This window comes from Melanostigma gelatinosum (assembly GCF_949748355.1).
Source record: "Melanostigma gelatinosum genome assembly, chromosome: 21".
NCBI lineage: Eukaryota > Metazoa > Chordata > Actinopteri > Perciformes > Zoarcidae > Melanostigma > Melanostigma gelatinosum.
Window position 1 is genome coordinate 10,951,187 of NC_136654.1, and position 26,142 is coordinate 10,977,328.

The 26,142-nt window shown below is 43.5% G+C and overlaps 1 protein-coding gene across 1 annotated transcript; it reads right to left on the reverse strand.

The window, feature by feature from the left end:
* Positions 1 to 26,142, reverse strand: c1qtnf1 (C1q and TNF related 1). The gene is made up of 4 exons (XM_079292978.1): positions 25,943 to 26,142; positions 16,778 to 16,914; positions 12,416 to 12,534; positions 1 to 1,001 (listed from the first exon to the last, which is right to left on the reverse strand). Exons 2-4 carry the CDS (start codon positions 16,912 to 16,914, stop codon positions 451 to 453), a joined length of 807 nt encoding a protein of 268 aa, XP_079149104.1. The 5' UTR covers positions 25,943 to 26,142; the 3' UTR covers positions 1 to 450.

Here is a 26,142-nt window from a genome sequence, read left to right on the forward strand (position 1 = left end):
TCATCTTTAATAGGTAAACCAGCCATTTTGAGGAGATTCCAACTTTGCTTATGCTTTTGTTTGAAAACATACAGTACATGTAATATACTAATATAAATAAGACCCAATAAGTACATTTAGGTGGAGTTAACAGGCTCTAGTTTTTCCCTCTCATCAGTAAAACAAACAGAATGTATTCTAGCCTTTCATATTAGATTCAATGATATTAGTAGGTATACTAGAACAATAACATTCAGACTACCTCATTTGGCTTAAAGGTGTACTGCAGATGTAAATGTTAAATAAAAGACTTTGGAAGGAATTCTGGAAATGTATTTGGAGACCCCAATAAAATCTCCTGTGACCCACCTGTGGGTCCCGACCCAGTGATTGGGAAGGACTGCTCTCGAACATTATTTGTCCATACATACAACCTTTTAAGGTTCTAACTCACACTTGTCAGTCTCTTACCTAAAGCTCATGTTTGGGCTTAATCAGGTGTCCGTTAAAGGTGATGTAAGTGTCAAATTCGTCACTGAAGATGGCGTTCTCCCTCTCGCCTTTAAAGAGCCTCACCCAGACCTGGTCATCCCTCTCAAGTTGCAGCATCAGGCTTTGGCTCTGCATGACGGAGCGGTCACTGGGCTGGGCATAGAGGATCACCACCTCCTGCTCATTGTGCATCACGTGTAGGTACGTCTCCCTCTGGTTCCACGTGTGCACGTTCAGGCTGAAGTAGTAGATGCCCGGCACGTAGCAATAGAACTTACCAGTAAACATGTTGAAGTGGCCGTAGAGGTTGACCAGCTCTTTGTCGAATACCAGTGTCTGGTAGTAGTCATTGGAGTGTAGACCCTTCTTGCGGGCAACAGAAAAGGCTGCAAAGTAGGACTTGCAGGACTCACCAGGGAGGCCCAGGCTGCCTTTGCTGCCCTTTAGGCCACTGGGACCTGGAGGACCACTCTGACCAGCTCTGCCTGATTTACCATGCGGTCCTCGTTCACCGATATCACCCTTCTCACCTAGGAGCAGCAGAAAGCAATGCTTTTAGTTTTCTTTTTAGGATAGTCTCATCTCTGCTGAATGGCCATTTGAACTGTAATGAATTCCTGCAAATTTACTGTGGATTTACAACGGTATCTTACAGTATTTTAGAACAACTATAACATAGTTATATTTCATTCTTTGCATGTAAATGAACAGTTAATGCCGTCGGTTAACCGTTAAGTTATTTTACGATCAAATTGTTTAGGACTGCCTTAATCTCTGTTGGATCTTTTTTGAGTTCAATAATGAGCATCAATAGTTTAGATTGTCCAAGATCGCAACATTGGAAAGCAAATTCTGTATTCTTTCAATTTGTTTACTGATAGTGAAAGATGAAGACTCCACCTTTGATCGGTTGCGAAAGAATATTGTGAAAAGATGATTGTAATGTTATCTATATTGATGGTGGTTGATATTTCTCTTGCATTGTTTGTGTTAACTGAGGGTAATATTTTGAAAATGAATCAATGAATTGTATATAAGGCAGTGGTGGGCCGTGCATTTTATACCTGGGCCTTCAGTGCTGTCCTACTACAGTTGAACCACCTCCTAATAACCTCATTATGATGCCACAGCTACAGTTATTATTTGTTTCTAGGGGTCTAACGATACCCGTATTCGTATACAACCATTCGGTACAAGGCTTATAAAACCGAACAATACGTTTGAATAATACTAGTGCGTTTGGAAAATGCAGAAGCTTAAATTGTGGGAAATATAATGTTTTCAGTGGACTTCCCTCAACCTGGCAACATGCTGTCTGACACTCTAACCCCGGAAACAAAACATTGTACTCTGGTGAGCCTCGTGTGTTCTGGGAGGCACGCTCAACTAGCTTAGCAGGAAAACAACAGCAGCACACAGGCTACAAACTCTCCCCGCAGCATTTAGCTGTTCCCTACTGATTCAAACAGGCTAAAGCAATCACTACACAATCCCCATTTCTCCAGACCATCATTCTTGCTTTTTTAAAGAAAACAAATCCCCAAACAGAGAATCATTGTCCGACCTAACCCCGCAATGACTGGATGCTTCGTCATTAACGGGCAATGCATATAGTCAAAATCAACGTAATTAACACAATGACAAGAGCAAACTCACAAGAACCAGTCACATATATTTATATGACAACAAATCAATGCAGCAACACTGCAGCGCTAACACACGTATTCATCCACACACTGAAGAGCACGAGCCATTCAAATATTATTCATATCAGAGGGAACAATATTAACCATATCATAAAAACGACACCACAGACAAATGAACACAGTAGTAACTCTACTGCAGATGTAAAAAAAAAAAAGCACTTCACTTACCAAAGCTGCCTTCACTTAAAGACAAAGTCCATCCTCCTTTCTTTGTTTACAAAGAGTTCAATGACGCGGTTGAACAGAACATCGGTGCAGTTCAGTTCCAGCCAGAGGTCCTCCTGTGAACGTGTTCGTTGAGTTGTAGATCCACTCGGGTCTCTCCAAAAGTTTTCAAAAGCACCGTAGCTTGTAAGTGTTCTGTCGTGCTATGGTGTTGTGTTGCTGCCTTGGTTAGCCACCTCAGATTAGTGTAGCTCCAAACAGCTCCAAACACCAAGACGCTCAGTTGTAAATGAAATGCATTCCCAGCCATAAAATGTGCAACGCTTCTCTGACGCTGTCAGCCAGAAATACCGTTCGTAGAAATCCTTTTCCTGGCTGGGTCAGGGCTGCTAGCTGTGGGGTTGGCCGACCCTTTATTGTGATGGCCAGTTTTTCTGGAAATGTCCTTCTTGGGAAATCGGTTTATCCTCCTTCAGCCATTGAGTGTTAAAAAAACACAGCTAGGTTAAAAAAAAAGAATCTACACTAAGCAAAACGATAAAAATGTCATGTCAATGTCATAACTTCTTAAATGTCTTTCAACTTGAACTCTTACGACTACTAACTTCTGCTAGCTGCTTCACAACAGTCACACTATTCCACTGACCAATCACGGCGCACGTTAATGCTGACCTACTTGTAGGCTACCGAGAATGCTCTGGCACGTCAAAGAATACGCCCGACATGTCAAACTAAAAATCGGATTAGTTGAAGACTGACAATTAACAATATCGTCCCCATTTACTTTAATCTGCAAAGTCTACCTAGCGGGCCTCGGGCCTCTCTTCTTACCTGGAGACACAGAGGTGAAATCTGATTGGATGAAAGCTCTACTTAAAACAAGCTGCACTGGAAGCAGAGCAACTGAGGAAGACAGGAGCTGTGCAATGAGAAAATAAGATAATGGGAAAAATTATTGGAATACATGTAGTGTATTTGTGAAAAATTATTAAATTATAAAATAGCTATAATTTTGTGATTCTGTTTAGGCCAGCAGAGAAGGCCTTGCTGGCCCTGACGACCCACCACTGATATAAGGAAACCAGAAAAGGCCTCAGACACGCCCTTGATGAAGGCAAGACAGTCAAAACCTCCAACCAGAGAGGGCAGTTACTTCTCAGCAAACATTATTCAGATAGTGAAGTTGTGTACCTGGCCATTAGGGTCCGTGACATGCACAGAAAACTGTCAAAGTAAAAATCACTATGACACATGTGTCAGTTTCTCCTTCTAAGGACTACTGGGTTTAGTCATATGTTTGGTTGATGGATGGTTGTCAGCAGACATCATGGAGTCGTCCTCTCCTCGGCCAGTAAAGGTCTGCTTGGACCCAACATCAAAATCATTAAAAAAGAAATTCTGTTAAAAGCCATCTCACGGCCATGCCGCTGTCCAGTGTCTCCTTGTGTCTCCCTCTGCGCTGCTACCTGCTCTCCTGTCTGTCTCTCTCATCTTGTCTGTCTCTGTGTGTGGGCGTGGCTTCTCCATTCATTCTCCCGGCTCCTGGCTCTGTGATTGCCACCAAGCTGTTTCAGTTGCTCCGAGCCACACAGTATTTTGTTGGGAATGTAAAGGAGCGTGTTTGGGTTATCAGCATTTAAGAAACTGAATTCTTGACATCAATTGAATTATTAATGTATGTAACAATTATTAATGATTATTAATAACAACGGGGCACCACCCTGTAAACAGGGACCAATAACCAAACGATAAAACTAAGTCTTATAATTAGTGGTCACTCATAATGTCAATAGTCTGGTGCGACTACACATTCGAAGGGACAGTGAAGGGTTAAGTTTGTACACAGGCTACTACATACAGTTTTATTACATACACATGCACAAGTAATCACAGACGACTGCTCCTTAAAGTATAACAGAGTTTATTAAATCAAAATAGTAAATGATCAAATCAATTAATATTGCAACCAACAAACGTTATCATACAATTTTATATGCCTAATACCTAAAGAAAATAATAAAATGGGTGAGGGTGTATATCAGTGTGCGTGTGTGTGTGTGTGGGTCTGTGGGTGAAAAGGAAGGGGGGTCTTACAGCTACTGCTAAAGACTACAAAGATGGCGACGTCGAGTAACGTGGACAATAGGGGAGGGGCCTTAAGATACTACAGCTAAACTACCACCAGATGGCGGAGTCGAGTGACTCGGACAAAATGGCGGCGAGACTGCTGTATGTAATCACGTGTGCCTATGCACACGTGTGTTGTGAGGCGATCGTTTGAACGGGGTTTCACCCAGGGGCAGAGATAGGAGCTGTGTGTGTGCGTGTTACGTGAGAGGAGGAAGAAAAGGAAAAAGGAGCGAGAACTCGATGAATGAAAATAATCCCCAAATAAAGTCATAGCAGTTAATACACAAATACAGCGGAGCTTCTCTGGTCCGTAATGATTGCGCAATACCTCGATCACGCGACAGTAACTTAAACACACAAAAACACGGGAATATCAACGTATAAATGAATGACCTGAATTAAACTTACGTTAATTTAAGCTAAGCTATGCCCAGATACCATGAACCTTACTTTTAGATGCTTTTCGTTGCAACGTTGTAGTGTTTGTCGATGAATGGTTTTTCCTCCAGAAGAAGAAAAAGGGGGGGGGCTGCTTGCTGGTCGGCGTGCCATTTGAGCCGGCTTCAGGCCGTCGTGGCGTGAGCTCGCTCTGGAGCGAAACGCAGACGTGATCTATCCTCTCTGCAGGGAGGACAGTTTAACTTCGGCTCAGACGGTGTGGTCCGTCCGTCTTTCCGGTAATCGTCGGAGAAGGAGGGAGGCTTAGTCGTGCTCCTTCGCCGGGTTGTGTGCACAAAAAGAAAAAGAAGCGGAGACGGGTCGTGGGAGGGATTCGTCTCGGCGGGGTAAGGGACCTTAACTCAGAAAAAGAAAACACGGCTGTTTCGACCAGCGAAATGGCTTTGTGACCTGTCAGGGTTTGAGGAGGGTTTGAGGGCCGCGGCTCCCTCGTGGCCTTTGGTTGCCAGCGTCGTGCTGGAGGTAGGAGGCTGGTGTGTCTTCATATGTCCAAGGACGGGTCCCAGGGCGAAGAGAGCGTTTGCGTGCCTCCTTCTATCCCGGAGGGATTGGTGGAAAAAGCAAGGAGGTGTGAGTTACAGACAGTTTTGTAGAACAGTGGTTGAACCACAGGGGTCCTGGGGTCTCTTGGCCCTCGGCCAATGAGATTGCAGCGGTGCATTCAGGTGACTTCAGGAACCATAGTTTTTTTGGGGGGGGGGAAATTCACACCCTAGTGTGAAATTCCTTCAGAGGAGGTTTGCTCTCATAAAACTACAAATCAGGATGAAACCTTTGCTTGAAAAAGGGAAGACCTGATTCTCTTTCTCCACAGCACATGTTGAAGCCATATGGTCAGACCCCAACAATTTTGAGCCCGGTTGTCCACTCATCCAGTGCCACGTCACCGTCTCAGCTATAGTCATAGTTAATGCCTCAGGCCTCTGAAGTTTTTCTGAGAGTTATTCCGCAGGTTGTTTTTGAGCCGGACATTAGCTGTTAAATTCTACCCTGTGCCTCAGGATCGTCTGCCTTCCTGCCTGCTTCCCCCGTGTTGTGCATCTCCTTTTTTAAACAAGCATCTAAGAGCATAAACAGAGCATAAGTACAGTGCAGAAACAAACTAATACAAAAAATAAGTGCAACTAACTAAAATGAATACAATAAGTGCTAGGTGGAAGGCTCAGAGTAGTACTTCTTGAAGACGTGTGTTTTCAGCCTGTTTTCACTGCCCTGGAGTCTTAAACTGGATGCGAGCTCTTACAGGGAGCTAATGTAAAGAACGGAGAAGGGAAGTTGTGTGGGAGAACTTGGGGTGATTGAACACCAGACGAGCTGCAGATTTCTGGACAAGCTCCAGAGGTCTGATGGCCGACACCGGGGCTCCGGCAAGTAGTGAGTTGCAGTAGTCCAGGTGGGAGAAGAGCCTGGATGAGCACCTGCGCTCGTCAGTGAAGAAGGGGTGAATCCTCCTGATCTTGTAGAGCAGGAATATGCAGGAGCGTGAAACCGATGCAATGCTTGCTGAGAACGACAGTTGGTCGTCGAGGGTCACACCCAGATTCCTTGCAGTCCGAGTTGGCGTCACCACTGTATCATCAATGGTGATGGACAGGTCTCGTTGCGGGCAACCCTTCCCCGGGAGGAACAGTAGCTCGGTTTTGTCCAGGTTGAGCTTCAGGTGGTCGCCATCCACTCCGAGATGTCAGCCAAGCACGCAGCAATGTGTGCCTTCACTTGAGTGTCACCGGGGGGAAATGACAAAACCAGCTGGGTGTCATCGGCATAACAATGGTAGGAGAAGTCATGCGAGCAAATAACAGAACCCAGAGATCTTGTGTAGAGCGAGAAGAGAAGGGCAGTGTAGGAGCCAAATTGAATGTGATGTTAAATATTCATTTGTATTTACATGTTTAACTGTAATCACATCTGTTTCTACCTTGAATGTTACAAGGATGTCGTTATAATTTGTTATAGTAAGAAATACACGTAAGTGACAGATAACTGGCCCTTTAAGGACACTGCGACAGTTACTGACAGTTGTGAGTAATATCTGAGGCAGTATGGAGCCGCACAGTTTTCCGACCGTGTTTTGGATCGTGTTATGAAACGTGTTAAAGGGAACGATCTACGTGGATAACCTGTGGATACGTATAGTAGGTCGAAGTAATCAGCATACTTTTAGGAGAAAGGAAGTTGATTGACTGACTTGTACGAAGGAAATGGATCAATAAAACACGTATTGCTTTTCATCTACGAGCGGCGTCGGTGTGAGATATGTGCAAAAGACAAGAAACACGCGTCAACTAAAGGTTTACTTGCTGCTCAAGATTTTGACGCTACATAAGTCGGAAAACTCGCTCCTCACGGAAAGGAAAGGATTATCGATGATGAGGAAATTACGACGCGAGGTGCCAGGCTACAGTTTTGGAGGGACTCCGGTAAGCATGTGCTAATAAGCTAGCTTGCTTGGTGCTGGTGATCGTGGAGTGTTATGCTGGTAGCGTAACTCTAGGAGCTGTCAATCAAGTTCACGTGGATAAGGTGCATTAACAGTATTACTGTGACGCAAAAGGAACCCGATTGAAATGCTATTATGGAAGAAGAAGAGTTTGTCATAGGGAAAAGGCAAATGATAAAGGCTGTAGATGAAACAAGGAATAAGCTAATACAGCAAAGACGGAGTAAGCTAGCTCAGCTAACGAGCAAAACCAGGGAAATAGAGCGACTACGGGAGGAGGATCCTGATGTTAGCACTATAAAACGAAAACTGAGAGTTGACTATGAAGGGTTACTCAGAGACTTTGAAGAGAAGAACTATGCTCTGAAACAGTTCCTTACTGAGGAGGAATACATGAATGATCAGCTTTGTTGGTTTGAACCTAAAGCACATGAGGCCAATGTTTTCATTGTTAAAACTGAAAGATGGATAGAGTTGTTTGATGAACGTGCTGAGCAAGCAAAGCTATGTGATGATGAAATCAAGCCCTCGGATAGCATATCCACGATACTGTCTACCACGAGTAGAAAGAGTAAGAAACATGGATCAGAAAGTGGGAGTTCTGTGTCATCCACAGCATCATCTATTCGCCTTAAAGCAGAGGTGGAAAGAGCTACATTGCTGGCTAAGGTCGCCACATTAAAACGAAAACAAGAATTGGAAAGACAGGAAGCTGAATTAAAGGCTAAAAGAGAGGAGTTGGAGTTGAACATTGCTTTAGCAACTTCAGATGCTAAGCTTAAAGTGTTGGAAGATTTTGGCATTGGACGCATGTCGATAGTCCATTCAACGGCAGGAATAAACGATGTCAGAGAAAACTTAGCATCAAGAGAAGGGCACGAGCATCGCAGCCATGTGGAAACTGGTCCAGTTCATCTTCCTAACCCACAGCCAAGCGATTATGGTCGTTCAGTGCAGCCACCCAGGAACGCTGAAATCAGTGGCAATGTTGTGGAGACATTGTGCAGTGTTATGCAGCAGCAAGCCAACATCTCAGAGCTAATGATGAAGCAGCAAAAAGGATCAACTTTGCCGCCGTTGGACATTCCCACCTTTAAAGGAGACCTGCTCTATTACCATCTGTTCATAAGGGCCTTCGAGCATGGAGTAGAGGACCGTACTGATAATGCCAGGGATAGGCTCTACTATATGGAGCAGTTTACTAGCGGTCAGCCCCGAGAGCTAATTAGAAGCTGCCTCCACATGGATCCTGAGAGAGGATACAACAAAGCCAAGCAGCTTCTCAAGGAACAGTTCGGAAATGAGCACAAACTTGCGTGGCCTACATTGATAAAGCCTTAAATTGGGCTCCCATCAAACCTGAGGACAGTGAGTCTTTAAACGCCTACTCACTTTTCCTTACTGGATGTTGCAATGCCATGATGAACATTAGCTACCTGGAAGAAATGAACAATGCTGCCAACATGAAAGCTGTTGTCACAAAGCTACCTTACAAGTTGAGAGAAAGATGGAGGGGAATCGCATGTGACATTCAGGAACGGCAGGACAGGAAAGTCAACTTTAAAGACCTTGATGACTTTCCGTAGACAAGCCAAAATCGCTACGCATCCAATATTTGGCGATATAAGGGATAGCCAATCAGCTAAGTCAGCTACAAAGGTGCATGCAGAGGCAAAGACACATGATTGGAGAAGCAAGAAAACATTCACTACAAGCGCAATGCACATGGACCACAAGGTTAAAGACTTTGAACCAAGCATGCAAAGGGGTCCCACCGACATTGTGGCAACAAACTCATGCATGTTTTGTAAAGGACAACACAGCATAGACTCATGTAAAACGATGAGAGGGAAGCCACACAAAGAAAAAATTGAATATTTGCGTCGCAAAGGACTGTGTTTCAGCTGTTTAAGGCATGGACATATGAGCAGGAGCTGCAGTGAAAGGCTTTGCTGCCAGGTGTGTTCTTTAACACATCCCACACTCCTGCATATGAAAAGACGAGACGATGCAACTGAACAGGAAAGCAAAGCTACTGACAATACAGAGAGAAGTGGTGGTCTTCCAGTCACTAGTGCAATGGTATGTGCTGGAAATAAGCTATGTGGAGTCACTGGGGCCGGCGAAGAAGAGTGCATACTCTCAATAGTTCCTGTCCGAGTCAAAACAACAAAAGGAAACAAAACAGTGGACACGTATGCTTTCCTTGATCCAGGAAGCACGGACTGCTTCTGCACAGAAAAGTTAATGAACCAACTTAAAGTCAGTGGAAGGAGAACAAGCATCTTACTGAGAACGATGGGCGATGAAAGACCTGTTGACACTTACGAGGTGTCCGGCATAGAAGTCAGTGATCTGTCTGAGGACAACTTTATTGAGCTCCCAAATGCCTTCAGTAGAAAAAACATTCCTGTAAACAAAGAGAACATTCCACGTCAAGAAGATTTGAAAGGATGGTCTCACCTTAAAGACGTGAGCATTCCTGTAATCAATGCAGATGTCGGATTGCTCATCGGAGCTAATGCGCACAAGGCCATGGAACCATGGCAGGTTGTGAACAGTGTCAACAACGGACCCTACGCCACAAGAACTAGGCTAGGATGGACTGTAAACGGACCATTAAGAGGAAGTAGTGCTCACCAGCAGGGAAAACAATGCAAGGTTTCATCAAACCGCATCTCAGTAACAAGACTTGATGACCTGTGGCAGCAGCAATTTAAGGTGGATTTCCCTGAGAGGAAATCTCAGGGAAATTTCAGGATTTCCCTGAGAGCTGTGGGTGTGGTAGTGTTTTCTGGTGTGATCCAGGTCTCAGAGCAAAAAAGTTGGGGGAGAGTAAGGATGCATACATAGCCTGAGATGAAGTCAGCTTTCGGCACTGCCGACTGGCAATTCCAAAGCCCCCCTGCCGCCACTTGCTCGCCATGAGCTGAGAGAGTAGGATAGATGAGGTTAGTGGGGTCACTGCACCTGGGAGTGACCCAATGTCTACGTGGTAGTCAATATAAACAGATTACTGATCCGCAAGTACGCGCTCGAGAAGTCTTTGCTTGACGAACTCTGGCTTGAAAAAGTCGCCCTGTTGCCTTCGTTTGCCCTAGCCTTTGTTTGCCCACCGCTTGGAAGCTGATGCTTCCAACCACCATTGTCTGCCAGGAGTGCAAGCAACTCTCCTGGCACTTAACAGGGCAATTGACCAAGTGAAACTAGATCACACCTACCTACAAACATAAACTGCAAAATCATAAACACTGAAGCAGCCTAGGTACAGCTAATGGCAACTTGTAAAAGAAAGAACAACATATGTAGTCTATTCTAGCTGAGTCAAGTAGTTCAGTATCCCTCCAGAAGCCAAATACACTCTGCAACCACAGCAAGTTGCCGTAGCCGGGACACCTGGCAGCGATGCCAGTGCATCTCTTAACTCCTGACAACCTAGCAATCATTTACCTAATCATTGAAGGGTGCCGCGACACCCTCCTACTTACCAGTGCGTTCTCGATGCAGCTCATGTCTGGGCCACTGCAATGCCATTGCTTTCTCGTTTCTCATTCCAGAAGTTCAGAAGATCTGCCCTCTTGCAGACACCTGTCCAACATCGGTTTCACCATATTCAACGCTGTCGTTAAACTCATGAATCCTACCTCGATTGTGCCGATCATCGATCAGCAGAACTCCATCATCGATAACCTATCTCCTTTAACCTTTTTGTTCACAGGGTCAGCTTCGGAAGAGTTTCCACTACTTCCTCGATGCAACCAGTACATCATAACAGTCCCGTTGTTCAATCTTGTTCAATGACCCGTTTTCGTTACCTTGGCCCATTCCTTGATAGCCATAGACACTCAAACATACTTATGTGGAATAGACTTCTCTAAACTCTTGTGCAATAACCCGAGCCCGGGCTCCAGCACTCCCTATCTAGCCTATTCCATAACATCACTGTCACAGGTCTTCTGCGCAAAGAGCCTGTTCAAAAAATCCTCGCCGCTATTTGATGCAATATTCCTCACATTGCTCGAACCTTAGAGGTTACATTTTTGCCCGTTTTTTTGCCTACCTCATGTTCAGAGTTCCCCGCCTTATACCATCACTGAGATTAATGATGCCCCCTTCTTTCGTAGAGCTTGGACAAATAGCTACCTCCACTACATTCGCCCACATCGTAATGACCTGTACTCACGTCGATCTAGTCTCAAGTAACATGGGGTTTTGGGGGTTCACCATGCCCGGGTGCTACGCCGGATTCCCTATCGAAGCTTCCCCACAACTCATTGGACTAACCGGACTTTATCACCTTTATCACCACCTACAGGGCTGGCAAGTCGTTTTTTCGTTCTTGTGTGGACGGAGATATTTTGTCAAAAGGAGGTGGTTTGGACAGAAATTCATATCCATTTAAATGAAAAAAATCTGTAAATGTGAAGACAGAGCCGTCATTTGTTTTGCGGCTTTTCTCCATTTTACATTGTCCTATTTCCATTCATTTATTGATTAGAGCTTATTGAGACACTACTGACTTAAACACACAGATAATTTGTCTCCTTTACTTCCTTTGAAAGATGAGGAAAGATGTAGGCTATAGCAAGTTATTTATCACACAAATAGCACAAAGTTATTATAATTCAGCTATTTTGCTGAATCATATGGTTTCCTTGTATCCCTGTAAAAAAATGTTTCAGTACCAGTCTGCAGCACAGGGGTGGTCAAGCACTGCCCTAGAATGATGATAAAGTTGATGATATTTATATTTTTATTGGTTTGAGAGCAGCTTTTTTTGTGTTTTGTTACAGTCTAAATACTGTATCTATAAATATGTATGCTGTGGCAATATTAAGTTATTGAGCACTGACAGAAATAAGATTTGAAGGCTTTATTGTTCCGACAGGCCTTTGAAATATAGCCAGGACTTTACCAATTAGAATTAATCAAATTACAAAATACTGTCTGTCACCGTCAGCAGCTTCAATTCAAAATGCTGTAAATATCAGTATGAGCTTTCAGAAACCAACACAAGTCCAATACTGTATTACATATGGCTTACCTTTGAGCAGAGTAATGTTGATCTGTGGTACTATCTGGTTCTTTGGGTAGTGCTGGTACTGAAGGGGACTCTCCTCTCCTGGGTCGCAGCATCGTTGACACTCCCTCACCTCCCTACTCCTTGACATACAGTACAACCAAACCAAGGCATGCAAGTCATACGGAAGCTTTTGTCTTTCTGATTTACTCTTTTTAGTCTAATATTCTTCAAATCTTCTTCAGACCCCACCACCTCCTGTTGATTTTAGAAAAAAGGAGGCGAAGACGCCCACCTCTGTCTTCATCAATGGAGCTGAGGTGGAGCAAGTGAACAGCTTTAAGTTCCTGGGAATCAGCATCACAAACAACCTGACATGCTTATCACACATCTCAATCCTGGTGAAGAAAGCGCATTAACTGCTGCATTTGTAAAGGAAACTTAAGAAGGAAAAATGTCCTAGTGACAAGTTCTTGTTAACTTTCATGGAGGACCAATAGAAAGCATCCTGACTGCAAACATTACAAACTAGGATGGGATGTGTATCCAGTCCCAACCTGTTCATTGTGCTGCTGCCTGGCAAGCTATGCAGAAGTATTTGGGCACTGTTGTACAACCAGACTACAGGATTACGGCTAGAAAGGATCTGTCTTGCGTAAAACTCTTGCAAGAGTTTGTACAGTATGTATTCACGAAAGTTTGTTTGCATGTGTTTACGTTCGGCAAGCAGCCCTACAGTCATTGAGTTATCCTGTATCCAAACCCTCTATACTACGCAGTTCTGTGTGACATGTTTACATGCAATTCAATTTGAATGCAGCTTGTCCTATGCTTTAGATTGAAGGGAAAGGGATTTTCAACCTTATGTTTACTTATCCGAGTTAGCTGTATAGTATCCGCCTGCAGTTGTTACTGATGTTCTTTGTGTCTCTGGGGCGCAGCTGTAAAATATGTAATCCTTCCTCATCCCAGTGACGTACTTGGGGTGAGGAAGGACTACAGAGTGCTACTCCCAGTTTTGGTAGCTGTGGAGCGCAATGCCACTTAAAAAAATAACTTGCTTGTGAAAATGGCATCGCAAAATATGAGTGAGGATGTTATGATCGAGGATTAGTTTCTGTGTAATCATTACACAGTTGTTGGGAACGTAAAGGAGCGTGTTTGGGTTATCAGCATTTAAGAAACTGAATTATTGACATCAATAGAATTATTAATGTATGTAACAATTATTAATGATTATTAATAACAACGGGGCACCACCCTGCGGACAGGGACCAATAACCAAACGATAAAACTAAGTCTCATAATTAGTGGCCACTCGTAATGTCAATAGTCGGGTGCGACAACACATTCGAAGTGACAGTGAAGGGTTAAGTTCGTACACAGGCTACTACATACAGTTTTATTACATACACATGCACAAGTAATCACAGACGACTGCTCCTTAAAGTATAACAGAGTTTATTAAATCAAAATAGTAAATGATCAAATCAATTAATATTGCAACCAACAAACGTTATCATACAATTTTATATGCCTAATACCTAAAGAAAAGAATAAAGTGTGTGTGTGTGTGTGTGTGTGTGTGTGTGTGTGTGTGTGTGTGTGTGTGTGTGTGTGTGTGTGTGTGTGCGCGCGAGTGTGTGGGTCTGTGGGTGAAAAGGAAGGGGGGTCTTACAGCGACCGCTAAAGACTACAAAGATGGCGGCGTCGAGTGACGCGGGCAAAAGGGGAGGGGCCTTAACATACTACAGCTAAACTACCACCAGATGGCGGAGTCGAGTGACTCGGACAAAATGGCGGTGAGACTGCTGTATGTAATCACGTGTGCCGATGCACACGTGTGTTGTGAGGCGATCGTTTGAACGGGGTTTCCCCCAGGGGCAGAGATAGGAGCTGTGTGTGTGTGTTACGTGAGAGGAAGAAAAGGAAAAAGGAGCGAGAACTCTGCTGCGGGGTCTTCGTTGTAGTGAGAATGAGTATCGCTTGTCTTACCATGCATAAGTATGCCGTTGTCGGGTTGAACTACCGGCAGCTTTATGCAATGATAAGCACGACTCTCAGTTCACTCAGAGTCGATTTAATGAAGAGAGAAATAAACAGAACGAAATGAAATAACTCAAAATAAATCCCAAGCAAACAGTCATAGCAGTTAATACACAATGCAACGGAGCTTATCTGGTCCGTAACGATTGCGTAAATACCTCCGTATAATGCGACAGTGTCTTAACACAAACAGAATACGGGAATGCACCATAGAGCGGGTCTTATGATCCGGGAGAAGTTGCGCAATACCTCGATATCACGCGACAGTAATTAAACACACAAAAACACGGGAATATCAACATATAAATGAATGACCTGAATTAAATTTACGTTAATTTAAGCTAAGCTATGCCCAGATACCATGAATCTTACTGTGAGACGCGTCGTTGCAACGTTGTAGAGTGTGGTGGCAGGATCTGTCCTTTTTCCTCCAGAAGGAAAAGGGGGGGTTGCTTGCAAGTCGGCGAGGCGTTTGAGCCGGCTTCGGGCCGTCGTGGCGTGAGCTTGCTCTGGAGCGAAACGCAGACGTGATCTATCCTCGCTGCAGGGAGGACAGTTTAACTTCGGCAAAGACGGCGTGGTCCGTCCGTCTTTCCGGTAATCGTCGGAGAAGGAGGGAGGCTTCGTCCTGCTCCTTCGCCGGGTTGTGTGCACAAAAAGAAAAAGAAAAGCAAAAAGCGGAGAACGGATCGCGGATGCGGATTCGTTACGCGAGCTGAGTGGGCCTTTACTCAGCGTGGAACACTGTCGTTTCGACCAGCGAAATGGCTTGTGACCTGTCAGGGTTTGAGGAGGGGAGAAGGCCATTGCTTCCTCGTGGCCTGCGTGGCCAGCGTCGCGCTGGCGGGGAAAGCTGGATCTTCTGTGGCCTGGACGGGGGTCCGAGCGAAGAGAGCGTTTGCATGCCTCCTTCTACCCCGGAGGGATTGGTGGAAAAAGCAAGGAGGTGTGAGTTACAGACAGTTTTGTAGAACAGTGGTTGAAGCACAGGGGTCCTGGGGTCTCTTGGCCCTCAGCCAATGAGATTGCAGCGGTGCATTCAGGTGACTTCAGGAACCATAGTTTTTTGGGGGGGGGGAAATTCACACCCCAGTGTGAAATTCCTTCAGAGGAGGTTTGCTCTCATCAAACTACAAATCAGGATGAAACCTTTGCTTGAAAAAGGGAAGGCCTGATTCTCTTTGTCCACAGCACATGTTGAAGCCATATGGTCAGACCCCAACACAGTGTAGATTTTACAGTGTACGACTGCGGTAGGGGGGGGGACATGGCTGACGGTGACCCTCCAGAACCTGAGCTGCAGCGAGAAAACATAGACTGCTCAACACAGTCATTTTGCTCAAGTTGGCCAAACGGAATCATTCTGAGGTAATGAATGTCATTGTTTATTGATTTATTGCTGTCGCCAACGACAAATTTTGTCGTTTTGTTTCTGTCCAGGTTAAATTAAGTTTGTTTTCTGGTGAGTTAACAAGGCAAGAAATCCTGTCTTAATTCGCTGTAAGAGAAAAACTTGAATTCAGAAAGTTCACGGTCGTATTTTTCTGTTTAGGTGTAATAATATAAGACGTATCATATTGCAGCTCGTGCCCAATGCATCCTGGTACATGTAGGCACAACTGGCACGGCTCCGCAACAGAGATCAGCTATCTCGGTCAACATGGCGCTCACATAAAAGGTGGTTATTTTTCCTTTACGGTTTTACTAATGTAATGAGATAATGACGTATTGAATCAAGAATTATTTTTTATCATCTTGGTTATAATGAGGAACTTCACCTCTTATTTTATGGCAGCAGGTTCCAACAGGATCTGCCCCATGCGCTCCATCCTTTCCTCCAGCTGGCCCAGCAATACGGCCTGGGCCTCCAGCAGCTGGGTGTTGGCTCCCAGCGGGCAAAGCTCTGCTCCTGGGCGGAGAAGGAGACACTGCTGCTGGGCACTGAGCTCCTCCCTCCAGAACTCCGATTACAAAAATCAACTTACGACATAAATACAACTGTCTCCCTGCTCACCTCGGAATGCCGATTCCTTAAGACTTTGTGTTTTTCACCGAGTCGCTCCGAGTACAACGAGAATGTGACGTCATATTTACACAAGACGGATCCTCTCTAGCCATAAAGAATATAGAGTGCTACCTTTCCTCAGGCTGTTTTGGGGTTTTCTTATGTAGCATCAAGTGATTACAACTGCACTTCATTATGCAACCCTGTGTTGTACATTTCAAGTCAATTTCAAGTCAACTCCAGTTGACTACTTTCATACTCTAGTTTTTGCATAAATATGTCAGTTTTCTGTCGATTGAAGTGCAAATGTTGCATCAGGCTCGATTGAAAGGTACCTGGCATCTTGATGGTGGTTCTTTGTGTCCATTTCGTTCCGACTGAAATCTGGATCCCTCTCATCAGAGGGGGTCCGGTTGAGGTCCACTGGACAGGCCCAGAGGAGCAGCAGGGCCATCACACAGGTTGTGGTCATCTACAATACACAAGAACAGTGTTCCTTCATACACACACACACACACAAACACATATCATAGACAGATACCTAACACTGTTTCCTTTAATCAGACATGTGAGTGAAGTTTAGGTATTTTTTTTTTAATGCTGAAATTAATACAGAATTCCCATTCATTTATGGTTTGTGGGGAAAAGCATTGCTCAATATAAAGTGGTGGTTTAGATTATCTTTATGCAACAACAAGCTGAAATGAGCGTTATCATTTAAAACTATTCTAAAAATGCACATTTGAATTTGAACTCAAGAGACATATGACCGGAGCAATGCCATGACACTCCCTGTCTGACTGCAGTTGACACTCCCTGTCTGACTGCAGTAAACACACAGGACACAGTGTAAAAAGGACCATCAGAGACACTGCACACACAAATGATCACAAGGGTTAAAGTGTGAGGACACACACCGGATACCCGACTGCAATAACATGCCTGGTCAAAAGAAAAACAGATTTTACAAATACTTTGGGGGGGGGGGGGGGGGGGGGTATGCAAACAATTGGGGAGATATGTACTTTTGATACGTTAATACATTTTATTGCAAACAGTGCTGTACTTTTTGGTCTGTAACAAGGAGCGTGTAAAATATGATTTCATGGTGGTACCAATGCTTTTACAGAAGTTAGAGAATAGAGAAGCTTTACCACTTCTCTCTTTGTTCTTGTAAAAATGAAATGATTTGAAAGTTCAAAGAGTTATTCGTCATGTTGTTATGGGAAAATATGTCAGAGTCTTATGCTTCAGGGTTAAAGCCAAGTGTCTTGTTATCTTGTTATCCTGTGCATTGTTTCTGTCTTCAAAGACGGGGACACACACAGAGGCCTTGATTACAGTATTTCCTTGATGAGCATTAGCGGAAGGGCATGACCCTCTTTAGGCATATATGATGTGTGATGGTCCACAGGTTTATTCGGTCTCTGCATACTGTGACTTAACTCTTTGACCAGGTCACAGTGATATCAAAGGAAGCATCTGGCTGGGTGTCTCCATGGTTTATTATGGGGCGAACTGATAACAAAGGGATTTGTAAACAGGCCATAAAGGGCCTTCAGGGTATCGTAAAGACAGGACACTATGCTTCAAAGGAAAACATCTGCTTTGACTTGTTTTTCTTCTTCTGTCTATTTGTTTATTCTTGTTTGCGAACCAAGATAACAGCATGCTGGCTGAGTATAAATGTCCATGCATTTAACTGTGTCGTTGGAGCACCTCTTGCAGATGACGGTGATGTATCTGTGAGACTGTGTTCTCTTTGCTTGCAAGCAAATAAATTGACTATTACAACATTGATCCTTCATCAAGAACTCTGTTTCATTTGACATTGATGAGAAACACTTTAACTCTTCTCCCGACTTTTCATAGAAATATTCCACAACAATGTGGTCCACCCACGCATGAATGTGGACAGTCAGTAGGTCCGTGTGTATAAAGCAGAGATTAGAAACCGAGGTCACTCGAGGGAAAACATGAGATTCATTGAGGATTAAAGTTTCCACCATGAAGCCACAAGTCTTTGAACTTTATCTCTTAGGACATTTTCGACACACACATACACCATCTGTCATGTGTGGGTAAGATAACAGAAGAATCCATGACAGGTCAAACATTGTGGACTTTTAAGACAGCATGCCTGCCCAATGTTCAACCAACCCTAACCCACAGCAGTCTACTTTTATTCCATTCATTGGATCAGCATGCTTCAGACAGTATAGGCCATCTTAGCCCTTGTGACCAACCTGTATGGAGTCTATTGCAACAAACAAATGACAGAAGCAGTCATCCCACACATTTTCAACCACCCATGCGTTTGCAGTTCTTCCTACTTTACCACATCGTTTCTAGTTCCAGTAGGAGCTGGCTCAAATTGTGGTGGCCAATTACCAATGTCTGATGAGAAAGTGTTCGCTGGACCTTAGGATAAAAGCCTTAAACTTACTCAGACATGTGGGTTGGGGCTCAACCAAACGTGTTGGGTTCACTTCTCTGCCTCTGAAGGAGAGCAGCAGTGCATGGATAACATTTCAGATTGGTTTTTGGTCGAGACTCTCTGTCTTTCGCCACGAAAGCTGCAGAACAAGGCTGACAGAGCATCACAGAGAACATAACAACTGTCAGCTCAAGTCTCTGTGTCGTAACTTCAGGCAGTCAAGAACTGCAAATTATTTGCAACCAGATGTTAGAAATAAATACCACCAATCAATGTAGTTCTTTAGCAACACTTAGCATAGCGGTTGCAAAGCAACAAAGTGGAAAGCATGCAAAGATTGGGGTGATTATTATAAAATGGGATCTGAGTAATAAATCAGATATGAGCAGTAACGCTTGCATTGTGAACGTAGCCATTGTTTCCCCAGTGTTGGGGTCTGACCATATGGCTTAAACATGTGCTGTGAACAAAGAGAATCAGGCCTTCACTTTTCAAGCAAAGGTTTCATCCTGATTTGTAGTTTGATGAGAGCAAAGGAATTTCACACTAGGGTGTAAATTCCCCCCCCCCCCCCAAAAAACCATGGTCACCTGAATGTACCGCTGCAATCTCATTGGCCGAGAGCCAAGAGACCCCAGGACCCCTGTGGTTCAACCACTGTTCTACAAAACCGCCTGCAGTACACACCTCAATGCTTTTTCCCTTCGACCTCGGTTGAGACAGGGAGCACACAACGCTCTCTTCGCCCGGACCCCCCGTCCAGGCCACAGAAGAACCAACTTTCCCCGCCAGCGCGACGCTGGAGCCGAGGCCCTCAAACCCTCAAACCCTCATCAAACCCTGTCAGGTCACAAAGCCATTTCGCTGGTCGAAACGACAGTGTTCCACGCTGAGTAAAGACCCACTCAGCCCGCGATAACGAATCCGCTTCAGCGATCCGTTCTCCGCTTTTTGCTTTTCTTTTGGTGCACACATTCCGGCGAAGGAAAGACGACCAAGCCTCCCTCCTTCACCGACGATTCCCGGTAAGACGCACGGACCACGCCGTCAGCCGAAGTTAGATCACCCTCCCTGCAGCGAGGATAGATCACGTCTGCGTTTCGCTCCAGAGCGAGCCACGCCACGACGGCCCGAAGCCGGCTCAAACGCCTGCGCCGACCCGCAAGCTCCCCCTGCGCCCCTTCCTGACGAGGAAACGGACCACTTTGCCACGAACACACTTCAACGTTGCAACGACGCATCGACAAGTAAGATTCTTGGTATCTGGGCATAGCTTAGCTTAAATTAACGTAAATTTAATTCAGGTCATTCATTTATATGTTGATATTCCCGTGTTTTTGTGTGTTTAAGTTACTGTCGCGTGATATTGAGATATTGCGCAACTCCTTACGGAGCAGAGAAGCTCCGTTGCATTGTGTATGAACTGCTATGACTGTTTGCTTGGGATTTTATTTGATTTATTTTCATTTGTTTTATTACACTTCGTGTGGTATTCTCTCCTCATTAAATCAGCTCTGTGAGTGAAGTGTGGAATCTCGGCTATCGTACATAACTGCTGGCAGTTCTACCGACAACGGCACGTTGTGTACGATACTGCCAGCGATCCCCATTCTCACTCCAACGCGGACCGCACGCAGAAGTTTGATTTATGACCCCCACCTTTGCTCTCTTTCTTGTCTCTGCCCCTGGGGAAACCCCGTTCAAACGATCGCCTCACATCACATGCTGCCCAGGCAGACGTGATTACATACAGCAGTCTCACTGCCATTTTGGCCCGCGTCACTCGACTCCGCCATCTTTGTAGTTTAGCTGTAGTATCTTAAGGCCCCTCCCCTTTTGGCCCGCGTCACTCGACGCCGCCATATTTGTAGTCTTTAGCGGTAGCTGTAAGACTCTCCTTCCTTTTCACCCACAGACCCACACACACACATACACACACATCGACATACACCCTCATAGACATACACCCTCATCCATTTTATTCATTCTTTAGTTTAGGCATATAAAATTGTATGATAACGTTTGTTGGTTGCAATATTAATTGATTTGATCATTTATTATTTTGATTTAATAAACTCTGTTATACTTTAAGGAGCAGTCGTCTGTGATTACTTGTGCATATGTATTTGATGAACCTGTATGTAGTAGCCTGTGCTCGAACTTAAAAACCTTCACTGTCACTGAATGTATAGCCATACGCAGACTATTGACATTATGAGTGACTACTAATTATGAGACTTAGTTTTATCGTTTGGTTATTGGTCCCTGTTCGCAGCGTGGTGCCCCGTTGTTATTAATAATCATTAATAATTGTTACATACATCAATAATTCTATTGATGTCAAGAATTCAGTTTCTTAAATGCTGATAACCCAAACACGCTCCCTTAGATCCCAACACCAGCATCCTTCTGTTTTTGCGTGGATTCATTAAATGACAGCTTAGCTTACTCCTGACCGTTCTCATCCAGGCGGATGATCAGATCTGAAAACAGCTGTGAGTTTGTAGAGCATTTTACAACGGGTACGAACTTGGTTCAGCCAATCATAATCAAGGACTGGAACTTTTCCTTTTATAAGATAAAAAAACATATCTGTGGGTCCAGAAAATCAGTCTCCTATTCATTGTCTGTGGAACAGCTCCAGACTTTGTACTTGGTGATACCACCAGTTACTTCTCTGGTCATAAATATTGATTGAACTTTCCTAAGCCATGGAAATAACATATTAGACTTTAATTTAGGCAGTGTTCCCTTTAAGAAGATACCCTAACCTTGATCTTGATCTAAAAGCATGTCCTTGGGCTCTGCCGATCTCAAAAGTATCACTAAATGAATGGCCATCCCTAACTTAGTTGGAAAGGAGACCTTAAATGGCTGTCTACACTGTTTGGTTCCAAAAACTATTAGACCTAGGGAACTTGCGGCCATGACTTCCCTCCATATCTAAAAAATAAACTGTACTTTATGCAAGTATGTTAGAAATTACCTGATTTTCTTATAAAATGCAAACATTGTTGTGGCTATCCCCTCAACTAGTAGATGTGTAACAATTCTCCAAATTGACGGTTTGGTTCAGATCTCCATTTTTGAGCCATGGTTCGGTTCATAGCTCGTAACGTAATGAGAACTCAACAGAACTCAACTCTCTGTGTTCCGCTACCTCCTGATTTACCAAAAGCAGTCTGTTACTCTTAAAGTGCTTCCTCCATTCTTTACTCACCTCCTTTTGGGAATCCATGTCAAAAAACAGAAATAAATTGTAAAGTCATGGCCATTAATTACCATAACACACAAAGCTTTTCTTGTTTTTGCACGCTCTATTTGCACGCAAATATTGTACTATTTACTCCACTACATCGCAGAGGTACTATTTACTCCAATACATCTCAGAGGTAAATATTGTACTATTTACTCCACTACATCTCAGAGGTAAATATTGTACTATTTACTCCACTACATCTCAGAGGTAAATATTGTACTATTTACTCCACTACATCTCAGAGGTAAATATTGTACTATTTACTGTGTTAATTAAATGATATCGGAGTTTAGCGTCTGCAAAAATAAAATTCTGAGTTTACAATTCAAACTGCCATTAATTAATTCCTGCCATTAATGTTCCAATGCTTTTGTTGTGTTTGGAGAGATGAAAGTTTGAGTCTTGAATCATTTCTTTGCCTAAACAAACCTAGAGCAGATTTACTTTGCAGGTGGTCTTTAGCTGGTGGTAAAGGTAACAGGAATTCCCTGTGAGGGTGACAAAAATAAGATGTCCTGACGTGTTTATCAAAGTGTTATTGACTGCTTTTTTTCGTGTTGGAATAAATGTTAAATATTTAACTGCAAAGTAGCAATGCGTGTTTGATACTTTAATTTTTTTGCATTAAATCATACTGGGATGTTTGCTGAAATTGATTGGATGGCCCTACCTAGAAAATTGTCCACCAGCCACCACTGGTCGTAACATTAACGTTCATAATGTTATCTACTTGAAAAATGTAAAATTTGTTGAATATATTGCAATCTGGATGTATTTAGGTTGGAGGTAAACCCAATAGTTTAATCCCTAATGAATCACTGATGGTTTTATCAATTGTTATGAATTAATTTAATTGTTCTTTAATTTTTTTTTTACAAAGGATTCTTTCTGAAAATGTGTGGATTTGAAACGCCAACATGTCGTTTTGGAGTAGATGCAATTTTATTTTACCCATTCGATTTGTTAAAATTATAGAACCCAACGTCAATTAAATCTGGTGAAAAGCTATTGTTGTGCCATTTACTATTTTGTGAAAGCAATTCTCCTCTCAGTATCTCTCCCAGACCTGTGTCCTTTAATGTATTTGGAAAAGATGCAAATGTAATTGACAGACAGTGTTGATATTAGCATTGGTATCAGCTGACAAGGTATGTCTATAAATGGCAGTGGCACGGCCACCCTACTCACTGTACCTTGCACAAATAAAACATGAATATATGAACCTCTGTATTATTTGAATAGCTTAGTATTGAATGCACAATAAAGAGGTATGTTTACACATGGCACTAGGCCCATTTAATATAAAACACAATTTTATACAATATATATATATAGTCGGGGGTCCCTGCTCCATCTCTCTATCAGTTTGGGGGTCCTTGGCCTGAAAAACGTTGAAGACCCCTGACCTAATGTATTAAATAACTATGACATGTACCATGAAGCCCACACTGTCACTAACTGCCCACCCTGAATAAATATTATCTAATCTACTTAAAAACAAAAAAAGAGAGAAGCAGATAGAAGGGTCTACAATGTTTGAAGGATCTATCCAGGATGAAAACAGGTTAAAAAGATGAACTAGCACGCTAAAGTGTAAAAAGTGAACGACCACGTCACCTGGCCATTGAGACAGAAGACAATGAAATCAATGGAACATCAGTGTTCCTGTAAAGCTGGGTAGGTCGTTATTCACTGTTACAATCATTAGAAGAACTAAAGCAGCATGTGTCTGAATTCCCTCATGATGAAAAACATCAGAGTAACGTGATGAGGCATTGCTGGAATACCAAACATATTGGAGCAGTAGACTGCACCCATGTGTGCATCAAAGTTCCATCTACAAAATGTATGAACCGAAATAATTACCAATCCATCAACGTGCAGGTAATCTGTGCTGCTGACTGACACATACTCAACGGTGTGGCCCGCTGGCCAGGAGGTAGCCACAACTTCTTCATTTTACACAACAGCACAGTGGAGTTTGGAGGCAGGAGCTGTGAGAAGTGGATGGCTTCCGTTTATGCTAAAGTATTTTATATGGCCTAAAACATGGCTGATGACGATTTGGCAATTGTCACTCCTAACACAATTTGAGTTGAACAGTCTGGCATGCTGTGTCCATTGCAGTGGCTCATGGCATTTCTTTACCACCTGGAACAGAGCCACAACTAGACTACAGGTCACATGATGTACGAGGGTTCTGTAATTTATTTGTGAACCATATTTAAAAGTTTTCTGAATCTGCTCTTTTGATTTACAGAATATGATTTGACTAGGCAGGTAGGTAGAATTGAGCTGTATCTTGCTGGCGACGTCTCATGAAAAGGAAGAGAATCGTATCTCAGGTACTCAGTGGGGAGATAATGTATAAACCCCATGAAGGTCATCAAGGGATCTCCAAATGCCGTGTCAGAGCCAAGGAATCAGTATGGTGTCCAGGTATACCTTCCCAGATTCCAGACACAGTAGAATAATGTGAAATATGCCCGAAACACAACACAGAGAGCCACTGATCCAGACCACAGTCCCAAATTGGACCAAGCAAAAGGTGAGGATTTGTTTGGTTTATTGTGGACTATATTCCGAGGTACATCAAGCAGAGCTCAGGGTCACATCAGCTGAGGTGTTACGTGCGTATAATTCCAGAAGTGAAAGAATAGTTTTCATCAGAGACATTCAAAGTATTGGCAAACAAGAGCAGCACCACACACACACACACACACACACGCACACACACCTCTTTCATCACCATCACTGAGGTGGGCTTAAGTAAGACTCCAGTGGAGTTGCTCAGTGGGCAGCAGCTCACACTGTGGTTGTATGGTGCGAATGTGAATATGTGTGAATGTGTGCAACTATGATCAGGATGTTCCTGAAAAGAGAAGCTTCCTCTCAGTGGAACTTCACTGAATAAAAGTTTATAATGCTGCACACTACAACTCCCCCCACTGTTTCAGGAACACTACCAGAGCTCACCTTAGGACAGGACCCGCTATAGATGACCTGTATTGGGACTAGGACACAGGGAATCATCATGAGCAGCCACCAGTCACTAGATCAGGCAGAGTTTCAAGGGCTCCTGAGAGCCTCAATCCATCTCAGTAAAAAGTGATTGTCAGCTATAAGCATAACAACAAGAGATATAGAATATGTGTGTTGAAAGAGTACCTATGCAATGTAGGGGACTTCCAGATATGGCATTAAATGGTTGTCGCTCACCTAAATTGGTGAGCCTAGGTTGTTGCTGAGCCAAAACTGTGCTGTAAACCCCAGAAAAAAACAACATTGTTACTCATTATTATCAACAACAGCCTTTGCTTAACACTTGCTTTTAAATCAATTTGTATGAATTAATCGATGAATGTGATTTTAAAGAAAATGTTAACGTGTAAGGAACAGTTGAGAGCTAATGTTCAGAATTCAGTTCTACTAATTCCTCTTTAAAAACTGCTCAGTGCCTCAACAAAAGCTGATTCTGAAGAACAGACAGGTTGCTGTTTATTTTGGGCCTGTTGTCTCCCAAAGCTGTCAGTGGAAGAACAGGGCATTTAGGGTCTGACGTCTGGGAATGATTTGCCCGCGTGTTTGGGTGTGGACATTTATGACAGTGAAAGTGGAATGTGTTTCCTGTGTGTGTGCGTGCGTGCGTGCGTGCGTGCGTGTGTCAGCCAGCTGTATGTCAGAGCACAATAACCTGATGCCAGCCTGGATCTTGTTTGATTAGATATATTTAACGTAATCACACTACAAACCACGAGTGTTTCAATTGAATAGAAAGTTATTTGCAAAGTAGAGGAATCTTACTTTTGTTGTTATAGTCTCCAGTAGGTCTCCTCTGAAAAGTGTCTGTCTTCCCCTTAGTTTGTGTCTTTCTTTGGTTGTTGTCCCGTCTGTCCCGTCCTCAGGTCATTCTTTATCTCCTCCCACACAGAACAGTGTCAGCCATAAAGTCTTGCTCCTCCAAACAAGTGGAGGAGTATAATAGAGGGAGAGGAAAAATGGCG